The 19,773-nt window shown below is 42.0% G+C and overlaps 2 protein-coding genes across 2 annotated transcripts; both read right to left on the bottom strand.

Moving 5' to 3' along the window:
- Positions 1–2,950: 2,950 nt before the first annotated feature.
- Positions 2,951–5,550, bottom strand: LOC118226967 (zona pellucida sperm-binding protein 3-like). The gene is made up of 9 exons (XM_035416982.1): positions 4,641–5,550; positions 4,446–4,564; positions 4,160–4,263; positions 3,908–4,085; positions 3,722–3,839; positions 3,543–3,625; positions 3,382–3,470; positions 3,190–3,309; positions 2,951–3,093 (listed from the first exon to the last, which is right to left on the bottom strand). Exons 1-9 carry the CDS (start codon positions 5,505–5,507, stop codon positions 2,972–2,974), a joined length of 1,800 nt encoding a protein of 599 aa, XP_035272873.1. The 5' UTR covers positions 5,508–5,550; the 3' UTR covers positions 2,951–2,971.
- Positions 5,551–8,468: 2,918 nt separating this feature from the next.
- On the bottom strand, positions 8,469–19,511 carry LOC118228256 (pollen-specific leucine-rich repeat extensin-like protein 1). The gene is made up of 5 exons (XM_035419627.1): positions 19,143–19,511; positions 12,835–12,964; positions 12,313–12,493; positions 11,063–11,505; positions 8,469–10,298 (listed from the first exon to the last, which is right to left on the bottom strand). Exons 2-5 carry the CDS (start codon positions 12,955–12,957, stop codon positions 9,684–9,686), a joined length of 1,362 nt encoding a protein of 453 aa, XP_035275518.1. The 5' UTR covers positions 12,958–12,964; positions 19,143–19,511; the 3' UTR covers positions 8,469–9,683.
- Between the last annotated feature and the right edge of the window lie 262 nt (positions 19,512–19,773).

Raw genomic sequence — 19,773 nt, 5'->3', positions numbered from 1 at the left:
AATGGGACCCTCCTGGTAAAATAAAGGTTAAACAAAAAAAATAAAAAATAGCATGTCCGTCAAATGTAATATTGAAGTGATTACTTTTTTTAACACCCTGACGGTTTTCAGGGTGCATATGTTTGTTAATTGTTTAGATATACAGTGTCCTAAATGGACAGTTCTTTACTCGAGAACCAGTACATGTTTACGTTTTGAAAGGAAATTACAATACAGACTTAATTGTAGTACGCGTTACTCCATGGATCAGGGGAGCTACTTTCCGCCTTGTAGATAATTTAGTCAGTTTTTAAATATATGTATATATACAAGAGCATTTGAAATGAGCTTGAAGCTTGCTTTGATGAACTCTCATGGCCTGTGATGGTATTGTGAAAAAAAATAATTGTGGGCCTAACCGAACAAATGTGAATATTTACTTTTGCGGGTCAACAGTTCATGTTGCCCTGCTTCAGAATTTAGATGGATTACTTAAATCTGCCGTATGAAACGCAAGTAGTGTTAGGGAAGGCTTTAACTGCTTTAAGTTAAACTAGTTGTTCAAGTACATTTTTCAGAAGTTTGCTGGTAGTGCTACTACATTCAAATTGTGTAGTGGTTGTAGTGATGTAGTATTTTTTGTCATTTTGACGTAGTGAACTACAGGTACTATCAAATACTTTTGACCCTAAAATGTTTTTTTTTTCTCTCCCCAAAACCCTTTGTCCAAATATCACATCCTTTCTCTCTTTTCTTTCTAGTCCTGATTTGTGATAAGCACTCTGTTCTGTGATAGTTGCCACTGGAAATTGCATTCGAATCACACACACCAACAATACTCACTCCCAATTATCAGACAAGCCAGGGCCCCTGATACATAATTAACACTTGTCACTTTTAGTTTCTCTCTGAATATGTATATATTTCAGTTGAACAAATACAGCAGGTCAAAGCGGTGGCATCTCTGCGCACTCCTAAATATCTTCTCTATTTTCATTGATTTCACTTAGCTGAGCAATCGCTATGCAAATTGGGTCTGAACAATTCAACATTGTCATTTTCTACCTAAACTGTCTCATATCTGTCATCATTAATAATTGGAGCCTGAAATGTCAATCTTCATAATCGATTAAAACCATTAACCAATAAGCCATGACTTAAGTTTTACGATGGGATAGATTGTCACCAGTGAAAATGTTGACCTGGCTATTGGTCAGAACAGTTTCAACTTTAACTGCTATAAATTAATGACTGACATCATCCAGCATGAAACAAAACTATAAGTAGACCAGTTTTCCCGAACCTGATAAATGTAAACAATGGAATTCAGTAAAAACTGTCCGTTTTCAGTGCCATCAGGTTCCTACTTTCATTATGGAAGGAATGCTAGAGAAATGCAAGCCCTAAAATCACAGTCATCACACAATCTCATACAATTCATTGTAGTGGGGCTTGGGTTTAAACCTTCAGGTGATCATTCCCATGTGTAAATGCAACCTCCCAAGAGGACATTCCCTATTGCTTTAAGTGTGATTCTGATTGGACAGACTGCTTCAAACTTCAAATAGAAGGGCTGATAAAGCACCTTAAGGAATGATGTCCACAAGTGAACAATGCTCCAGAGGCCAGCAAAGGCTTTTTTGGATTACATTTTTCAATTCAAACTAATCAGATTTTTAAATGGACAATTTAATGTTTCAGAGAAGACAGACTTCTGCTCCAACAGCATTTTAAGCAGCATTCATTTTGGTTGAAACCCACCCAAATAATCAACCATTTGTTCAGCTGGCATGAATCTAAAAATGCTGAATTTAGTGTTGGTTCACATGTACACACGAGAACTCCCTTTAAACAGGTTAACCCTCCTGTTCTGTTCATTTTTTAGGTACAGCAAAAATGTTCCCAGTGATATAAACATACAGGGGGGGTTTGCAAATACATGAAATGAACCGTTTTCATTTAGAATGTTGATTAGGCCAGTAGAAGAAGTTTCATACTGAAAAAATAAAGTATTTTTCCCAGATTTTCAAACTTTAAAAAGGGTCAATTTGACCCGCAACATAACAGGAGGGTTAAGTAAATCACTCATGCCACAAAGCACAATTCTATGATGCTATAAAACATTTAATCTATGAAGACAACTACAGGGGAACCTCAATACTTTGAGCAATGAAAGCAGTTTGTGCAATAAGGGATATTTTAGGCAGTTCAATATGCCAATTGCAGTGGCTAGTATGGTGGCATTAAGGTCCCCCCCCCCCAGTAGGAATACATTAAGAAACTTCAAAGCAGCATACAAAGCTGTGATCTAATGTTCTGAGACAAATGAAGGATATAGGATCACTCAATGCAAACAAAACAGTCCAGTAAAGTATGTTGTAACCATTTCCCATGATTCATGCAGCCAGAGACAACTACATCCAAGGAAAACTTTTCAGCAGTACTACATGTTGAGCACCAACACAACCGAACCACATCTCTAGCCTTAATGCTGGGAGGAAAGTGCTGCTGGGGGGGGTTTACAAAACCTGGATGGTTAAATGCAATACACTTATACACTCTGGAGCAAACTTGAATACAAATCTACTCCTTTACACACAACCTTGGCCCCTGCAGTGGAGTTCAACCTGTATTCAGCAACAGCCAAAGGGCACGAGTCACTGTGCCTAGCAAGATTGTGATTTTTTTTTTTTTTTTTTTAACCCCATTAGTTACGCCATGCAAAACACTGTCACTGGTTTAAATGCCCTTGTATGAATAGTCCATAAGGGTCAACTAGACAACCTTGCAGTTTATACAATTCATTGCACTCATGGAGTAAATAGAATTCCAGGATACTAAATGCATGCAGTTGAGAAACTGCCAAGCCACTCATGAACTTCAGAGCAACTTAACCATGAAGTAGATTGTGAAAGTCATTTAAAAACCCAGAAGGCAACAAACCTAGCCCGCCACATGATTGGACAGAGTCTGACAGGTCTTTAGTCATTTATTAATCATAGTTTACGGAGTTAGGTTTACGTAGTCTCCGCAGCAGTACAGTCACCAGCACAAGGGTGCAGATCAGTCCCAATGCAGCCACCAATCCAGTCATGACCACAGCCTCAGACACACCTAAGGTGGGGGGGGGGGGGGGGGGGGGGGGGGGGGTGGAAGAGTTGACATTAGTCCAGGACACAGATTAACTACTCTGGGTTAAAGGATAGTTACCTCCAGCTCTGTGATCCTCTACCACCAAGTGTTGGCTTTGGGCAGCAGGTACAAGGCCACTGGCACTAGCCTGTTGGATGACAATGGGGCCTAGGGCAGAGTCACCCTCATACTGTGTAGCTGGAGAAACAAGACACGTTCTCACTTCATTGTCAATTCATGGAGGCAACAGGTTATTGAAACAGGGCAGACCTGAATCTGTTAAACTCCTGCCCTTCCTCCCAGTACAGCTTGCATCACAGCAGCTACACACTTCATGATTCCCAGATGCACTAATCCACCTAGAAGAGAACATGTTACTTTGATTCATACAAGGGACCAAAAAGTATGATGAAAGAACACCATTAACTAACCGTTGAGTTCCAAGAGAGAATGAGCAAGCCTTTCCCTCAGGAGACAAAGCAGTAGTAGCTTTCAAATGACAGAAAAAGTAGATCTGTGGAGAGGGGAAGACCATTGCAGCAGGCACTGCCAAAAGATTGTCTTCAGAAGAGATTAATGGCACAATGTAGTCAAAGCAAATTTTACTCACAGCACTCCTGGTCTCTTTAGCAAACCTGAAAGCATCCAGCTGAAATTGCAGTTTATCATTTTGTACCCTTGACAGGAACTGGGACCGGGAATTGGTCAGCTTGGAATCCATTAGACACCTGGAAGGCAAACATTGTAGATCCACAGCATCCATGGAACAGGTTATCAATTGGTACAGCATACTCACCCTTGGTTCTCAACAAAAGCATATCTGGGGACAGCATTCATATTTGGGTCTAAAGTGGCCACACAGGAATCCACAAACACATGAAGAGGTACATGGTTGGCCTGGACCACAGATGCTTCAATGTTAATGAGGTCTCCCAGGAAGAACACATTGGATGTCCTCTCCATCTGCCAGTTGTCTATGGGGAGGAGGGGGGCACAGTTGAAGCTTAGTACAAGATGCAAAATTAAAGACCATGTCAGCTTAGCCTACCGTCCATGAGCCTCAGGGAAAACACAAGAAGGTCCTCAGCAGACAGGGTAGAGCGGTAAGGGATCCATGTTGGTTTCAGGGCATTACTACTCACGTTATGCAGCCTGGGGAAAATTGCAGCAGAGAAGTTACTTTCAGAAAACCCAGTGAGCAGGTAGGTGGCAAAGCAGATTCTAAATTTGAATGTTAGGGTTTGAGATGGTCATATGCACAAATTCAGCACACCTGGTTAAATGATAGGTAGAAAAAGCTGATGTGCATATCGAATGGAAGAGAACCTGCCAACCTTATGTAGTGACACTGAACACCAACTATTGCCCCATTAGTCCTAATGATGGGAGTGGACCCAAGTGCTTTAGGCTGATAGTCGAGACCAAAGGTATAGACAAGGGAGTCCTCAGTCATCTGGAAAGACAAGGTCCAGATTAGTTATACATTTCAGCTACATGCACAGGACAAATCTATCGCACCAAATACATACCATCAATACACTATTACAACCATGTAACTCAGTTGCAAAAAACAGAACCCGAGCAGAAACATCCTGCCCAACAGGTCCACAGCCTCCCAGGGTGATGTCAGAGGGCTGGATTAGGTGGTTATTACCAAGAAAGTCCATATCCACATCCAACTGAACAGAGCTTTCTCCACAATAGACCTTCACAGCATCAGGCTTGGATGTTGGATATTCCACAGCAGTTGTTGGGAGCTTGGGGCCGCCGAAGGTCGGGCGGGGACTCACGGGCGCCTGGGTGTAGCCGGCGCCGCCGAAGGTCGGGCGGGGGCTCACGGGCGCCTGGGTGTAGCCGGCGCCGCCGAAGGTCGGGCGGGGGCTCACGGGCGCCTGGGTGTAGCCGGCGCCGCCGAAGGTCGGGCGGGGGCTCACGGGCGCCTGGGTGTAGCCGGCGCCGCCGAAGGTCGGGCGGGGGCTCACGGGCGCCTGGGTGTAGCCGGCGCCGCCGAAGGTCGGGCGGGGGCTCACGGGCGCCTGGGTGTAGCCGGCGCCGCCGAAGGTCGGGCGGGGGCTCACGGGCGCCTGGGTGTAGCCGGCGCCGCCGAAGGTCGGGCGGGGGCTCACGGGCGCCTGGGTGTAGCCGGCGCCGCCGAAGGTTGGATAGGCAGTCATGGGCACATGGGTGAATTCAGGTTCCCCAAAGGTTGGGTGGGCCGTCACAAGAGCTCTAGTGAACCATGGACTGACGGTTGGCCTGCTTACAGGAACCACTGGTTGTCTTTCTATAAAAACATGTTCATTAAAGTTTGAAGGTGGATACCCCTTCTGAGCATCACATGAACTGTCTAACAAAACAAAAATCATAACCCAAGCAAACAACTGTACTTCCCCCATTGTAAATGACTATCTATTCAAACAAAAGCCAACAATGTTCTGTTGATTCACTGCGCCCATTTTATAGGCATCTGAACGTAATTGATCATAATTGACAAAACCCCTCCTTTTTCCTCATTGCACCCCTTTTCTTCCAGTCCTAAAATGTCCCTGCCTTTTCTAATTAGCCTTTTGCAATCTGATAAGTCATTCAACCACTCTTGCAAGAGCAGTGCTCTCTGTCAATTAAATGATCTGCAATATCAGATTAGAAATGGCAAGAACACATTAAAGCAGGGGAAAAAAAATTGTGCAATGAGGCTAGAAGAAGGGTGACAATTATCAATTATTGTCAATTATGATCAAATACATTCAGCTGCCATTAAAACTGGCTTTGTGATGAAAGCTGAGCATTGCTGGTTTTGTGAAAAGAGATATTGGTTTGTGATGGGGGAAGAAAGGTTGCTTGCTTGAGTTGTGATTTTTGGTTTGTTTGGCTACTTATGTGATGCTCAGTGTCAGGGCTGCCCAGTGCTGTTCCTGGGGATCTATTGTCCTGTAAGTTTTCACTCCAGTCCTTACAAATTCACCAGCTAGAGATGTCAGTTATCTACAGTTAATTAGTAGAATCAGGTGTGACAAATTAGGGTTGAAATGAAAACCTACAGGATGGTCAATATCCAGGAACAAAGCTGAGCATCCCTGCTGAAGAGGGAAATCAGTTTTCAAATGTCAAAGCACCACTTTTCCCAACAGCGCAGCAGGTTATTAGAAAACCAGTGGCCCCAGAGGGTCCTTTAAGGAGTCTAACAATCAGAAGTACATGGGTTCACCCAGGCTCTCCTGACAGTCTTTGGGGGACCCAGCTTCATGCTCATTTATGGCAGTTGGTTAAAGATCAAACTCTTAGAGTTCCGTCTGATAGCTAGGTCAATATTTTCACCAGACATATATTCTGCCTTGTAAGTCCTAGCTTATTAGTTAATAGTATAAACATATTCTTGACATTTCAGGCTTCAATCATTAATGATGACAAGGTTGTGACAATTTATGTAGCAAATAATGCTAAATGCTTCTGACCTAATCTACATAGCAATTGTAACCTTAGATCATCAACAGCGGCTAAGCAAAATCGATAGATGCCACTATTTCAATCTGTATTTGTTCAGCTGAATTGTATTCAGGAAGTGTCAATTGTATACAGGGGCCCTAGCTTGTTTGCCAATTGGGAGTGATCCTCAGAAATCTGAAACATGAACTGAAGTAAAAGAATTGTTCCTGGTTTTACTCGGCAGTTATCCAACTAACTCAGCAACCTGTTTCATGAAATATCCCCCAGGTGTGGTGAGTGAACTGTTAGCCACTGCTTTAATCACTCAATTAAGTGCTGATTTGAGATGCAAATGTGCTAGCCACACACAGGTCTATACCTGCATGAACCTATGAAGAAAATGTGTAGCTAGTTACTATTTATTTAAAAGCCTTGTTTTGCAGGCTTATGTAGATCTGACCCATTTTTATTTTGAAAAAAGAGTTGGTAAATTGAATTCATTTATATAGCGCTTTTTATCCAAAGCGCTTTACAATTGATGCCTCTCATTCACCCATTCACACACACACACTCACATGCCAATCGTGAAAGGCTGCCATGCAAGGTTAGGTGTCTTGCTCAGGGACACTTCCCAGGGCAGGGGATCGAACTGGCGACCCTCTGACTGCCAGACAACCTCCTGAGCTATGTCGCCCCTTGTGCAAGTAAAATACTGTATAGAGCAAAGTTTCTAAGCTGAGACATTTTAAATTATGGATGAGCAGGAAGAACTGTATAGATATTTTCTCAGTTTTGATCTATGGAAACTGAACTAAAACTGAGTACCATGGAAATTGAATTCTAACCCATGGCCACTGGAGACCTTTGCCATTCATATTACTGGTGCAATATTTTCTTGTTGTGGAAAAAAAAAAATCAGGGCCTATAACAAACATAACGATATGGCACTGCAAGCAGATAGGTACACCACAACTATTTGCTTCTCAATTAATTACAAATATAAAAGGCAGCTGTAAAAACATGCTTTATTTTTCCATTGTGTTTTGGGTTGGGTTTAGTTTGTAATATGTGCCATGTCCTGTTCTAAAATGTATAATGTATTTTATTTATTTCTTAATTTTTTGGGCTAACTGAATTGCTGTAATCTGAGATTATGAGAGTGTGAAGCATAGTAATAATGTTTAAAAATCAGCAGCATAAAAATCATATATGACAATTATTTGTCTATTTAGCTATGTCAACATTTCTGACCATGGCTCAGTATATACAGATAGCAGTTTTATGGATGAATTGCCCAAAGTGGCATTTCTTACAGTAGGAATCCTACTCAGAAGAACTGCTGCTCCATAAGCCACCCATGGGTTACCAGATTGCATACATTTATTTCCAAATCTCAGAGTAAAGGGAATACAACTGGCTTTAGGATCCCACCAGTGTTTCCCACAAATCCCTGTTCAAGAATTCACTTTTCTCAGCTCCACCTTACCTTTTTAGGCAGTCCTCAGTCCTCACTAATACATCTTCATATCACACATAACACATCTTGAACTCCTGATATCATTTAACATCTGTCTCTCTGTTGACCTGTTACAATTTGGTGAATCTTGAAAATATTCAAAAACAGGTGTGATGAAGACCATTGTCATGGTAATAAATGCTTTAACCTCTTTATGAATATTCTTAAACTGTTCCATAGGACCTGGAACTTGTTATGAACTATTTGTCAGGTTTACTGAATCCTGAATAGGGAGCCAAAATGAAGCCAAGCTCACTCTCCGAGTATCTATGGCTGTGTGGGAGTAGACAATGGAAGGAAAAGCTACAACTTGTTAATTTTAGCAAATTACTGAAGAACAAACTTTCTGTATACATTTGTACCTTGTCAATACCACTAAACTACCCAACTGGATGTGAAAAATTCAACCTGATGATACAATTGCAAGTTTAATGGAAAAAAGAGACAGACTAGATGACCTGACTGAAAATCATGGTAAGCCTATTAGCATACAAACCCATACAACAATGTGCATGCCTATAATATGTATGTGTTTATTTTATGGTTTCCTTTACAAGGTGCTCTGTTTGAACATGATTAAATGCGCTTTATCAAAGAAGGCTCTTCATAAACAAATTTGAACTAGAAAGATAATGATAACATTAATACAGAATGTAGAACAATAAGGAACTGATATGCATACAGTAAATATACTGGTATGGGTTTCCTGACAGAAAACTTTCAGTTAAAGTTAAATCATCAAATATGAAAATTGGTTTGTACTGTCTCTTACTGATTTAATAGTACCATGATTTAAAGAAATAAATAAATATTAACGAATCAATTTATTTTCAGGTCCTCTTTATATCTTAAATGCATGACACTAACACTCGGTAAATGTTGCATTGTTATCAATGATATATGTTGTATGCATGTTAACAAATCACATTCCTGTGTTCCATTTTGCTCAGTTCCAATCTATTCACTGAGAACAACATTAAAATTAAAAGAGAAAATGTGATTCCATAAAAAAAGGTTATGTAATTGTAGAATAACATTTAACTTTAATATAATCATATGCCTGCCCACCATTCTACGCTCTAACCGCTCTCTGATTTCTGTACCTTATTAATGCAAATGATGTGATATTTTCCAATGCTTCTTCTTTGATGGTTTCTTAAATTGCATGACACAGGAAACAATAGACATAATCCTCACTCTTGCACCCCTACATTTAAAAAAGCACTAAATGCATTTATTAGCATGATGCAGCACAAGAAATCGTTTTCATTCAGAGAAAAAAGTAAAAAAAAATGTACATGTACTCCTCTATGAACTAAAGACTGGAACTCCCTGCTCGCAAGAAAATGAATGGAAATGCACATCCATAATCCTCAATTCAATCAAAAGCCACACCTTGTAGGCACAGGTTAAAAATGTTTTGATATCACTTCTTATAACAAATGTGGTAATTAAAATCATACACAATCTCACTTTCCCCATCTTCTAGGTAAAACAAAAAAATTCTCATCAGATTTTTGTTTTCCTTTCAGCATTGTCTCAAGTCTAAATAACAAAAAAAAAACCGATTCATGCTGAATGTTGTAGTCTAGATGTTACAAAGGCCGTATGATTACACATTTGCTCCCGTCTAATTCTTGAGCTTCCACAGCATCAATAGGGACAAGCCAGCGACGGCCGCTGCAGGGACGTAGTAGTTATCTAGCAGGTTATATGGGAAACCTGCTCTCTGATCTCTTTGTGGGCTGTAGGTGTGCATGGGCGCCAGGGAGGGTTGCTCGTTCGAGGCCCGGGGGGCTTGCCCCGCGTGGTTCGGGACGGGGGCTGATTCGGACACGTGACCCACGTTCACCCTCACATCCTGATGGTCGAGGAGGCTCCGGTGGACGGAGTCGTAGTGGTCCTCTTCGGGCTCTCTGTGCGAGGGCACGCCGCCGGAAGCCGCACTCTCCCGGCAGGAGCCGCTGATCATCAGGCGGTTCGAGTTCCCGGAGTACGGCTCCTCGGGCACGGGCGCGGGCGCCGGGAAGGCCGGGTTTCCGGGGGGGCGGTGTCCCGGGGCTACGCAGGAGCGCAGCGTCCCGGGTTTGCTGAGGAACTCGTCTTCGCCCAGGGGTCCCCCAGCGAGGGGAGACGGGGCCGGGTGATCGGTGTGATCGGCCCCAGCCGCGAGTTCGGTGAGCCTGCTGGGCTGCTGGACTGAGCTCCCCTGCGCCGGGTGGGCCTGCCGATCGTTCGCTGCGACCTTTATGAGAAAGCGCAATGAATCACCGAGCATTCCAACCAGATACAACACACAGGAGGTCTGCAGGGGACACACAACATGCAATCCTACAGAAGACATGGAAAAGCCCAACGCGACATAGCTCAGGAGGTAAGACCGATTGTCTGGCAGTCGGAGGGTTGCCGGTCCAAACCCCGCCCTGGGCATGTCGAAGTGTCCTTGAGCAAGACACCTAACCCCTAACTGCTCTGGCGAATGAGAGGCATCAATTGTAAAGCGCTTTGGATAAAAGCGCTATATAAATGCAGTCCATTTACCATTTACCAACGCACATTCTTTAGAACAGGGTTTTGTAGTATGTTTTGCTTTCAATCGGCGGCCAAATTAACTCACAAAAAAGCCCACCAACACTGTAGCCTGCTATCTGAATTCATAGTTGGTTGCTGTTTGCAATTTCTAAACAGAACACGAATGTGATAAAATCTGAAAAAAAGTTTAACTACTTCTACCTGGAAGATGAAAGAAAAATGACCGTAAACTGATCTATATCTCTCTATATATGTTTGAGAGGTGGTTGCAGGTGTGTAGTTGGGTATGAGAGGACAGAGAGAAAGAGCAGCAGACTGAAGAGCATCTGAAAAGCATGTTCAGTCTGGGATGCTTGCATGAACAGAGACATATAAGAGACACTGTCTATTTACGAAAACTAGGGAATTTAACTATGAAAGAGAAAGATAAAAATGACATACTAATAAATATGTTCAACAAGACAGCACATTACTTACCTGATTAACAGTTGGATCAGAGTTCTCCACAGGCTGCTGCGTGGTATTGGCAGCTGGCAGGTTGCACTCCTGGACAGGTAATTTCACTGGGGACATCTGGGGTTCGGGGGGACTTACTGCAGGACCAGTGGCAGGGGTTTCTGAGGCTAGGGGGAGGCTGGGTGACAGTAATGTGTAGCTTGGGGCAGGAACCTGAGAGGAAGCCCCAGGGAGGTCTTGCCCTATAGGTACTGCAGGGCCTTGACATGGTGCTGCTTCTGCTGAGGACTCGTTATTGACAGGGGTCGAATTCTGCTCTCCAGAAACGGCCACTGATTGGGGCTGTTGCTGTGGCGATGGGTCTTCCACTCTTGGGGGCTGAAGAGGCGATCCGCCCGGGTGCCTTGGAGGGCTGGGATCTGGGATGTGAACGGGATGGGCATTCGCAGCAGGGGCCACAGGAGCTGCATTTACAGAACAGGAGGAATAATCGCAAAAGAACAATTACTGGAAGTACAGGGGTGCAGGGAAAAGACTGTTAGACACAAAGAACAGAGTGAATGGATGCAGAATCTTGATTTCCGATTGAATTATTCACAGGAAATATATAAATCTATAGGGGAAGCGAAGATGACACAAATTAAACAGTTATACAATAATCACACATAAATGGTAAAAACTTAAAAAGCTGTAAGAAAGGTACTTCCTTTAACTTTTTTTTTTTTTGCGCCCATCTCCAAATGGCCTCTTTGGAAAACTTCCTAGACATAGCTCAGAAATAACAATGCACAATGTTGGTCGTATTGCCATCAGGTTTAAACCAGGGCTTGTCCAGCATTGTGGCCGTGGCTGCATTGTGTTTATAAGCCCACCAGGCACAGCCACAATCATCTGCATCCACTCAAAAAAAAAAAAAATCTTTTAGTTGAGAGAAAAACTTCCACTCGTACTGTGTTTGAGCTTCTGTTACTTTGTTTCAGTAATACTTACAGTAATGCAGACAATCCCCCAAAGGTTACCTTTCAGAAGAGACCAAGACTATGCCTGTAGTCAATAGGGTTCATGAATAGCAACCATTTTATTTTGGGTATGTCAGGGTATTTTCAGGCTTGTGTTAAAAAAGAGGGCGATAGAATAGGTTAAGATACCGCCATATTCGAATGGGTGTGTAGCACCGTCACAGCGTTTCAGTGCACCTGTAGAGCCAATCCTCCTGGCCTTCTCGACCCTTTCATCAGAGAAGCACAGTGGCCGGACCGGTGGAGACGTACCTGTGGGGCCCAGCAGGGGCTCGTACTCGGCCCTGATTTCACTGGCGAGCTCCTCGTGCTCACACTGCACCAGCGCGCTGATGAACTGTTCCGGCCAGTTTTTCCGTCTCTTAAGGCAGTCCAGCAGGTGCTGCATGGCAATGTAGTTGCCTGAGATCTCTCTTTTGGCTTCAATTTCCTCCTTCAAGAGAAGCCAGCAGGAACAAAAAATTCCCAGGTGAGAAAAGTTTAATCCACAAGGTCGCACGTTGACTTACATTATATTAGTTATTTAGCAGACACTTGTATCCAGAGCAGCTTTAAATAAACATAAGTTGAACGTTAGTGCATCTACCTTAGGTGTTACTTACAAAACAAACTAAATTCTCAGAGAACGATACAATACGTGGTTGCGCATGTTCATAAAATGTCACAAAAAAGACTGTCGTAAAGTGCTTTACAACAGTCCTATTCGTAACATTTTATTTGCTATGCAAATAAAATTGTTATCATCATTATTATTATAAATTCATTGCAACTCACCCGGTCTGTCTGAGTGAGGCAAGGCAGATGGGGCACGATCTCTCTCGCTTTGACTCTAGACGCAATCTCTGCCATCTTGGGCCGTAAGTAGCGATTAAACAGCTGTTCACTGGCATAGGTCATTTTCTACCTGCATGAATGACAAAGACAGAGAAGTTCAGTGCTTCAGTTCAGTGGCCCATACAATTTATCTGCAAAGTCTGTTCAGTTATGTGTGAGTTCTATATCGTCTGAACATGCAGAACATGGCAGATGTTAGGAATGTGAAGGCCACATGCCACACCCTTGTTTCAGCTACTAGATATAGCTTGGCCTGTATTGTGTTTCTCAAGAAAAATGAACGTAAACTCCACTGGGGGAACTTGCTATACTGGCCAGACCCTGTAGTCAGGGATGGGTTAACAGTACATGTGAAGAATGTGTCACAGAATGCATTTCCTTTTTTGAACTGAGAAAAGAGCCAGTCAGTGCCAACCCTCTTGAGCTCTTTCCTGCCGGTGCTCATGCTCACTCAGAATGTGACTGTCTGGTGGAAGAAAAAAAGTGCAAATACAGCTTAAATTTTGGGAGGGGAACCCCTTGTCAACTGAAGCATGGGAATGCACACTTCTCTCTCTCTCATGGACCATCTAAAATATGGCAAGCGTGGGGACAGTCCAGGGTTATTCTCAAGTCTTTATTTAATGCTTTGCTTTGTCATTACAAGTTTCTCAGACAACACATATTCATGCCAGTCAAGAGGATTTCTACAGTCATAATGTAGGTGACACATTGAGAGATATTGCAAATAAGATGTGACATAACAGGAAGGTGACTACAGGTTAAAAGGTCAGTTAGAACCTAAGATCAAATAGACAAACATGAAGATTTTACAACATATATTAACATATGCAACTACCTCTATGTGTCTCTTAATTCCTACTGTTTGAAAAAAATAGAGCGTTTATAGTACTAACATACATTTGGCAAGAAAACACAATATTTAAACTTTAAATAGTAGCATAAGCCTGTTTGTCAGACTAACATTTACAGTACAGATACACTTCAGTTTTTTTGGTGAATAAATTTGAACCTCAGTGAACTTGCCTTACGCATAGGACATTGTGTCAACAGATCTGTGAAACACCACAACTGAACGAAAAATAAGTTACATATAACTAACCAACTACATGTACAATTTGTCCACTATCCACTTCCGCTTTGAAGAAAAACGTTTAAATCCACAGGCCCTTGACAAAGTGTGCAAGATACAATCTTGGTAAGACATGCATCCACTGTGACAAACACAACAAACAAAGACATTTCTTCAAAATTATATTTTTTTACTGAATATACTTCAGTAATAGTTTTGAATAGATTCACTAAAAATGAATCTATTTAAAATTTGATTCCAATGTATTGCTCATGGCATATTGCAATAGTAAATACAAAATAGTATAGCTATAGAAAATAAATAATTCATTTCATTTTAAGGTCAGCGCTATTAATTTTGAATGAAACCGGTTGTCTGATTTCCCATTGTTTTGCAACACTGGGCTTTGTAAGCCTTGTGTGAAAGTGTTTTCAGGCCATCTGCTCCACACACACTGGCCACATCCATGCAAATACATTCCCCAGGTTTCATTGTACAAATTATATAAATCGTTTCAGAGAATTATAAAAAACAAAACAATTTTGGAAGCTTCAGGTAACAGTGATTAACAAAAGGAGTGAAGTGGCAGATTTTCTGAGGCACTGCTGTTTGCCCGCACAGCACTTAATCACATGGTTTCAAATGTTAAAGACATGGAACTGTTACCACGTAAACAACAACTCCACGCCCAGCCCAGGCCAAGACCTGCTCAGAAAAATATAGCAGTTACACAATCTTGCTACTCCTCATTTGGATTGTGAAATGGACACCCTGGGATGCACAGGGATTGAACACTAGAGTGACTACCTGTATGCAACTACGATAACATGATAACTACCAAGTGTGCCAAGAGACGTCTAACTATGGCAGCAACAATTATGACTTAAGATAAATTATACAGCAGGTTCTATTATGCACAAATAGAAAAATAACTAAAAATGCAAAATATATCAAAGCCATCCAAAACGTCTAATAATAAGTTGATGGCAAATCATAGTGACCCATGACTACTGGATTGTCTCCTGATGCAAATTTTTCTGTTATGTTTTCTTGTTTTTCTATTTCAGTATTTTTTCAGTGTGTCCAATGTCATGTTCACGCCTATATTTGTCTCTGTGTTTTTTGTTCTTCATAGCACAACACGTTTATTGACCATGTTGTATAACCCCGCACTTATCCGATAGTGGGACCCTCCCACACCACATGACTGCATGCACCTGTTCAACATCATAAAATGTGTTTCAGTTTATTTGGGTCGACACCTTAATGAAGGCACCTGTTTGCCGAAACGTTGGTTTGTTTTTAAATAATAAAGATATTCAGTGCGTCGAAGCTTGAGAGTGCGTCAGCTTCTTTACTATCAGGTGAGACACACCCTTGAACAACGTCATTTACCAGAGCTGCTTCAGGAAACATTAACCTGCATAAGAAGGTATCGTGTCAGACTCAGGTCATGCTCAGTGAACGCAGACACTGAGAAAATGGAGTAATTTCCGACATTATGAAATACTGTTTGTGGCAGGCTGGAGCCACACCCCCTCGTTGAGTGGCCACACCTGGGTTGCTTCGGAACACTCCATTTGCGAACGAGAAGGAAGTCAAAGAAACCGGGCTGGGAAGTGAAAAGCAGTGGAGCTGGAAAAGCTGGACAGCCAGGCAGCTGGAGAGCTCTGTTTGGTCCATTTCGTCTTCGTTGTTTTAGTTTATTTGTGCCTCTAACCAATGAGAGGGAATGCTGGCAACTTTAGTTTAGTTTAGTTTGTCTGTGTGCTTAAAAAACTGTTTCTTTCAGCAAATAACATGCCGGTGAAAACTCCCTCTGCCCAATGTTTCTGCCCCTCCCGGCACTGTACCGTGCTTACGGAACATAATTTCTGTTAAACATTTTGAATTTGTACTACTGGATTATGAAATAAGCCTGTGTGAGATTTTCAGGGGCTGCTGAGAGGCTCATCCTGCCAAGACCCTGGGTTCCAGTGTGTGGGGGTGCCCGTCAAGTTTGTATTGAATCTTGGCAGAGGCGGTGCATAAGTGACTGTTGCCCAGGGAGGAAGGTCATCTGTCGGTGAGATCGTCCTTATTTCACATCAGTGCCTCTTCTGGTAGATCTGTTTTTTTAGTTCCTAAAACCCAATGACTGAGCAGTGAAAGGAAAAGCCTTTTGAGAGAGCACATCCTCACCTGTGAATCTCTGAATAAACAGAGGATACTGCAGAAATGCAAAAGTCCCACAAATACTGTACGCATGGGCATTCAATTCAATTTGAATTAAAAACACATGAATTCAAAGGAAAAGAAAATGGATTAGAAACTGATTTTAAAAGGACTGAACTGCATCTGTGGTACGATTCAGCACCTGTAGTATAATGCAGTATCAGGAAGTGACAAACAATCCATTTTCATGTAGATAGGCCCCATGATGGACCTCATTCATTACCTTCTGAAATAAAATGATTGTAATTCTAATTAAAAGTTTTCTCCATTCTTTTTCACTATTCACACACTCTGTTTGACCAATCAGGACAAGAGTAGGCCGTGCGGATGTCACAGCTGTGCTATAAACTTTAATATATTTGAGGCAGGTGAAGGTCAATATTCAGGTGAGAACTGAACACAGGCGCACTGCTAAAACATTTCCATCACCTTTATGGCTTTACATGCCTATTTGCATGCCTTCTGTCCAAACGGGAATTTGAAATTTAAATTTAAATTAAAGTAATCCAGACCACAAATGTTCCACATACTTTGGAGGGATCTGAAAATGATCTAGGGGTTACAGGTATATACAATTAAATTAACAGCAGCAGTGCCATCCTATAGCAAGACTGCCTGATAGCGTAAGCTAAATGTGGCTGGGCTTGGCTGGTACTGGCAACATTTTGTGGGAAAAGCTAGTTGCAGGTGGAAGCAGTGCTGTTAGCCCAGGAGGGGACAGTTTCCCTTCTGGGCCATGCAAAGAACCAATGCTCTAGTGAGGTGTGGGAGAGGGATGCTGTGCTGCAGAGCACTTGGCTCCCAAACACTCTGAGCCCATGACCCCACTAATCAGGAAACACATTTTCTGTGATAGTCTTTTTCTTTAATTGTAGCCGAATACAATTTCAAACAGGAAATGCTCATGTTTATGGCGAAACAACTGCGTGTACACAAACTATTACTGTGCATGTAACTTGTGCCGCATTTGACTGGTGTGAATGCTTACGGAAAATACAGAACAAACAGCTAGCTACTTTAGTTATTTTGTCACTTCTAGATCATGACTCACCTCAACTCCTTTTGTGACCCACATTTGGGTCCCTGCCCACTGTTTGGGAAATTCATTTTCTGCGTTCAATTCCATAATGTCCTGGTAGCTCCTGTGTCAGATTGTAGCTGAATACAATTTCAAACAGTGACCCAGTGACCCAGTATATAAATGCCACACATGGTGCATTGCTGGATACAATTTGAATGGCACTTGGTGAAGAGGGTAAAACAAAATTGAGACTCAAGGAAACTATAAGATTGTAACCACGGTGACTGAGGAGAGAGGTGCATGGGTGCTACAGTGCTTTGGGTCAAACAGAACTGTCGACCTGTCCTTCAGCAGGTTTTTTAATTAGCACAACTTCTTACAGCCTGGACTGTGTCCAGCTGGTAAGCGATTAATGACTTCCAGACTTTGGAAGCATATTATATCAGATAGCAGAGGCCTTCTGCACACAGAGGAACATGTAGAAATGCTTTTGTAGCCTCCACAAATGTATTCCGGTTCCCAAAGGCATTACATTACATTACAGGCATTTGGCAGACGCTCTTATCCAGAGCGACGTACAACAAAGTGTATAACCATAACCAGGAACAAGTATGACGAAACCCCTAGAGAGAAGGCATTTTCAAAAGCCAAAAGGCCAGAATTTCAATCCCTGAAACTGGCAAAAGCATGTAATATATACATAGGTAGTAGGCTATATACCTAAAGTGGCACAACCAGCACTTTTCAAAGATTGATAGGTTAGCTCAACAATCAAATTAAAAACTGCAGACGATTTATAAAGTCAGTGCCAAGACTAACTACTATATAGTCTTGCAATCATCATTTATACTGTGCATATGGCAGTGGAAAAGTAAAATGACATGGTATACAATCTGTAACTTCTGTGTTCTGTAATAAGTGAAAAACCTGAAAAGTCAGGTGGTAACATGAAGAAAATACCGGTATCCTCTGCATTGCTGGTCCTGCAGAGTAGTTATAAGCAGACAGGTTCAATACTGTGCATGGGTGAGAGGGAAATTAATTAGAAGTTCACTTTTAAGTACATAGTCAGCGCTCCACTTTGTCTAACAATGAAACTGACCGTTCATACAAGCACTAGAGGCACGCACAGGGAAAAGCTGACCTCTCTTTAAGAAGCAGGAAAGAAATGATCTGGAGTGTGACAGTTATGCCTGGAAATGCCAACTGAATGTCCTCTAAACAGGTAGGTCATTGGAACCTTTGCCTACCGGTTGGTATTCATGGTGCCATTTAGCTCAAAAAAGATTGTTACCTGGCAACATACGCCCGTTTCCCCACATAAACAGCGAAGGTAATAGAAGCAGGATATTAAGTACTCATTCTATTATGACGTAAAGGAGGAGAGAGCTGTATTACATTATAACATATAGTAAATAATAATAGCTAGTAACACCCAAATTGCGGTTGGACAGTAGGAAAGGCCATTTCATAAATACCACGAGGGAAATACAAATCGTAGACATAATATCAGACCAACCAGATTCCATAGCATTGTCCATATTTTTTTAAGTGATCGGTTGGCCAATATTTGGGCTGTTATATATACGTTTTATCAATTTGTTATTATATTGCCTAGTTTCGCTGCAAGACAAAACAATAGGCTATAACCGTCGAACAAGTTTTGTCAACCAAACCCACATAAAACAATTCAACTAAAACAACTGCAAGATAGCGGTAAATAGGCTCTTAATCTAGATACTAAATATTGATATTATCGTAGCTTTTAATTGAAAGAAAATTGGTCTTCGTGCAAGTACCCTACGTAGCTACTGCATGCACCTCCTCTGAATGCGTAAGGATTGTTCGTAGTCTAACTAGTTAACCAGCTGAAGTACAGTATCGATTGAAATTTGTCGACAAAAAAGAGAGATAATTTGCATAATTTTTCAAGTTACTTACTGTCTTGAGGTGAAGATGATATAATATACCCGCCAATCCGTGCCTTATTTACTTTCGATATTAAGAGTGAATTTCTGAGTCTTAATCCTTCCCCCAGCGCCGTTCCGTCAGCTGCGACACACGGAGTTTGATATGCTTATTGGAGTATAGCTACGTACATCAATGATGTCAAAACGAATTCTTCCTACAAGTGGTCTGCACCGTCTATATTTACAAATACTTTTCTCACTTCCTTCGGGATGATCAAGTGTTTGTTGTTTCGATACTGTTCATTGTCCTCAAGCTAATACATGTTTTATATATTTATATATTTCGGAATATCAATTGTACCTCTGGTGTGGGTACAATGTAATAGAACAATGGAAGAGCTGCCCGGACCTTGCAAGGAGGTGTGCCTTAAGTCTATCTGTCAGGGTTCTGTGTCTTCCCCCTGCTATTCCTGGTTGGGCCGCCAGATGGCGGCACCTCTGTTTTGTGTCCTGTTTGATTGTTTTATTGGTTTCAATTATCCCATTATTGGTTGCTTTATTGTCTCGTGTTCCCTTCCCTCTCTGTGGCCTGATTGTTCATTGTGCCCTCCTGTGTCTCGTCTGCGTTGTGTCTATTTAAGTCTCCCTTCTCCCTGACTCAG

Source organism: Anguilla anguilla, chromosome 5 (assembly GCF_013347855.1).
Source record: "Anguilla anguilla isolate fAngAng1 chromosome 5, fAngAng1.pri, whole genome shotgun sequence".
In the NCBI taxonomy this organism is placed as follows: Eukaryota; Metazoa; Chordata; class Actinopteri; order Anguilliformes; family Anguillidae; genus Anguilla; species Anguilla anguilla.
This window is presented reverse-complemented; position numbering and strand designations above follow the sequence as displayed.